General features: G+C 34.2%; 1 protein-coding gene across 1 annotated transcript; it reads right to left on the bottom strand.

The window, feature by feature from the left end:
* LOC134540459 (small ribosomal subunit protein mS37) lies at nucleotides 1–3649 on the bottom strand. The gene is made up of 4 exons (XM_063383228.1): nucleotides 3548–3649; nucleotides 1526–1654; nucleotides 857–975; nucleotides 1–189 (listed from the first exon to the last, which is right to left on the bottom strand). Exons 2-4 carry the CDS (start codon nucleotides 1647–1649, stop codon nucleotides 73–75), a joined length of 360 nt encoding a protein of 119 aa, XP_063239298.1. The 5' UTR covers nucleotides 1650–1654; nucleotides 3548–3649; the 3' UTR covers nucleotides 1–72.

Raw genomic sequence — 3649 nt, 5'->3', positions numbered from 1 at the left:
TTGAATAATATCTTAAGATAATATAATTACATTGTGATACACAACTACACTATAGTGTCGCTTGATTGATAGTTAATCTGGCTGAGGAAACCTTTTTAATAACTGGTTTATTTGTTTGCTGCCCAAGTTCTTAGAGCCTGTGATGACTACTCCTTTCTTTTCTTGTTGCTTCTTGACGAACTTGTTGTCCTGCAACAAGGAGTTGGTAGCACAGTCGCAAGCATGACGTCTTGTGGCCTTAGCCACTGACAACCTGTTTCAAAGAACATCTCGGAGCTCTACAATCTAACTATCCATAATTATTTTATCTTTTCTCAAGAAACAAAACCACTTAATTTTATTATTTATGTACATAAATATTAATGTTCTTCAAAGAATTTGGCATGTTTCTTTTCTGGCTTTCTTAGCCACTGTCTTCATCTCTAATAACTATGATGATACTGTGATGAGAAAATAGCGAAGATTGGAGTAATTTGAGCATGGAAAATTTCATGTTTGGCACCTGGGTTGAGTATGTCATAGTGAGAACGTTTGCTAGCTCTAATAAAAAAAAAATTTGATGAACATTTGTTCGTGAAAGTTCATGAAATTATTTATTGTATTTCAACAAATTCTTAATGCTAGCTATCATATCCAATTTATTGTATATGTATGACATGCACTTAATATTAAAACCAAATTTTAATAAAGGAATACAGAATGTAAGACAACTGTGACTTATATTAATCTTCAACATAAGAAAATATTACATAACTTACACAGAAAATTGTAATAGTTATGTACCACTTTCACTTAAATATTTTTTATTCCAAGGTCATAAAAAGTAAGGTTTGAAATAATCACTAAATTTGCTCACCAAATGCTGCTTGTAGCAATTCTGAAACAAGCCAATCTCCTTTGAGCACAGTGCCTGCTCAAATTCATTCCTCTTCAGGCACGCAAACATAACAGACAATTCTTGCAAGCATGATACGCCTGTGAATAATAAAATATAATTCAATATTTTAATCAAGAACAAAATACCTTATACACACACTTCATTTTTTAAAACTTTTATGAACTTAAGAGACGGATGAAGGTTGCAGTAATGAGATGGCACAACAAGACAGAATGCTTCCAGAAAAAACAAGAATTGAAAAGAGAATATTGACCTAAAAACCCAGAAAAGCATTAAATGTTAATAACACCCGCCTGTGCAGTGTGTCGCTCAGGCCTGAGCACACGGTCGCCAACACTGGATCATGCTAGGTGTAAGAAGGTTCTGTGAATATCCATGGTTTACATCTAGGCAAGTGTTGAGTGTGCATTGTCCTCAGTCGCGGCATTATTAAATGGGAGTCTTGCGGCTAAGGCTCTCGGGTGATAGTAGCTGAACTGCTCAAGAGCACAAATAAACTAGAAACTCTTACATCACACAGAAATATTTTAAGGCAGGTAAAAGTTCAGCAAAAGTAATAAATTTTCACTTCCCGATTGCGTTGGCCACATCATCGTCGTAGTGTAAGCAAGCACATTATTCTCGAACCTGCATCTTTTTCCGATCTGCCAGACACCCAGTTCTTCAATCGCACGGGCAGCAACTCTTGGAACGGCACCGGCTCCTTTTGGGGTTTCCTCGCAGGTACGCACAGCGGTCTTGCAATCCTCATGGTTCCTGGATGGCAACATATCACAGACACAATCCACCAAGGTACGTGAAACTCAACAGAGCAACTGTGTCATTTAAGGATTTTTTTGTTTTAAATTAAATATTGGCTATAACAAACAAACAAAAAAATGTTATATGATATTCTAAAGTGCACTTCTGTAAAAAAAAAAATCTGAAAATGTTATTTATATTTAATCAATTTATACACTTGCAATGGAGCCTCAACCCGGTGACAAGGAGTTCTCTCCCTTACTTTATTTCCTGGGGCTTCTTCCTAAAATCCTTCCCACCCCTAACAACCAATATATCAACCTCGAGCGGTAAATATGTAGAGTAGCGGTATATGTGAAAAAAAAATGCTAAAAATCCGAAAATACTTTTATTATATGCTCTTTAACTTCCTCTTTTCAAAACAATCGGCGGAGATAAGAAATTCCAAATACTTTAGGAGATATCAAATTTTTTCATTTTCATAGTTCAGCGATATTTGTTAAAAAAAATTTAAAAATTCCGAAAATACTTTTATTCTATGCTCTTTAACTTCCTCTTTTCATTAAACCCGGCGGAGATAAGAAATTCCAAATACTTTAGGAGATATCGAATTTTTAAATTTTCATCACAATACCTTGCATTCATGCTGCCACCATTGTTTCTTGTTTACGAGTATGATTTTTTTTTTTCGCGACGTAGATGAACGACTACATCATTTTCTACTAATGGCAAAGAAATTGTACCCGCCTCTAACTTAGGTGAGTTTTTAACGTTTCAAATTTTAATGTTTTATTTTCGTTAATGGATTTGTTGCGCAAGTAATAAGTAAAAAAAATAATTACGTGAGTTCCTACTGTTCATTCTTTGTCCCGGTTTGTTTGGTCAGGTCAGTTACATTATAAATACTTTAAAATAAACAACCATTGAAATGAATTCACATTCTTTTTAATGTCCGCTTAGTTTGAAAGTATTTTTAAAGTAACTGACCTGACCTAATCGACCATTTTAGTTCCTACTGTTCAGTGTTCATCCTTTGTCACCGGTTTGTTTGGTCAGGTCAGTTACATTATAAATATTTTAAAACTGAACGGCCATTAAAATTAATACACGTTATTTTTAATGTCGGCTTAGTTTGAAAGTATTAATAATGTAACTGACCTTACCTAATCGAACATTTTATTAATTACGCATTCACGAACACACGGCAAAATAAAAATGGCGTCGTTCCAATGGTTGCACAGGTCTTGTATTGCAAAATTAAAAAATTTGATATCTCCTAAAGTATTTCGAATTTCTTATCTCCACCGATTGTTTTGAAAAGAGGAAGTGAAAGAGCATATAATAAAAGTATTTTCGGATTTTTAGCATTTGTTTTCGCATATACCGTTACTCTACATATTTACCCCTCAAGCTCATTCCACTCCAACACATCCTCACCAGGAATTAGCTAACCACTTTCCCTTCATTGACACTCTCTTTGGATCTTTCATGACCTCTGAAATGTCTCCCAACTTCCCCTAACCGCTCACAACTTCGAACATTTCTAACAGCCTTAGCAGTCCACCTACCTTCTTCTTCCCCTGCAGGGTTTTAGTTAAATAGCACTGCTATCTCAAAGTAGTTTACAGTTTTGAACACTTGGATAGGTTAAGTGAGCTTCGTTAAAAATAATGTAAAATCGTTCGGACGGTTTGAAAACATTTAAAATACTGTTAAAAAAAAATTACGACTGGTACGTCATCAACATTTTAAACACTTAAAAGAGCTTCATAGGGGTAAAAGTACTGAAAAATAACAATTTAATTAAATTTTAAAAAATTCAACAAAGCCTCTGTCTAGGATATAATACAAAATATTTTTTAAGTTTAATTTACTAGCACACTATTCAGGGACGATCAAATGATTTACCAAGTTATACTTATAAACTTTTCAAAAACAAAATAGATACAGGGTCACAACTAAAATAATCCTTGTAAATAAGCAAATGTGCGGTATTCAACAGCAGCAACC

This window comes from Bacillus rossius, chromosome 16 (genome assembly GCF_032445375.1).
Source record: "Bacillus rossius redtenbacheri isolate Brsri chromosome 16, Brsri_v3, whole genome shotgun sequence".
NCBI classification, from domain to species: Eukaryota; Metazoa; Arthropoda; class Insecta; order Phasmatodea; family Bacillidae; genus Bacillus; species Bacillus rossius.
The sequence above is the reverse complement of the archived record's forward strand: the minus strand, read 5'-3'. Positions and strand labels throughout refer to the sequence as shown.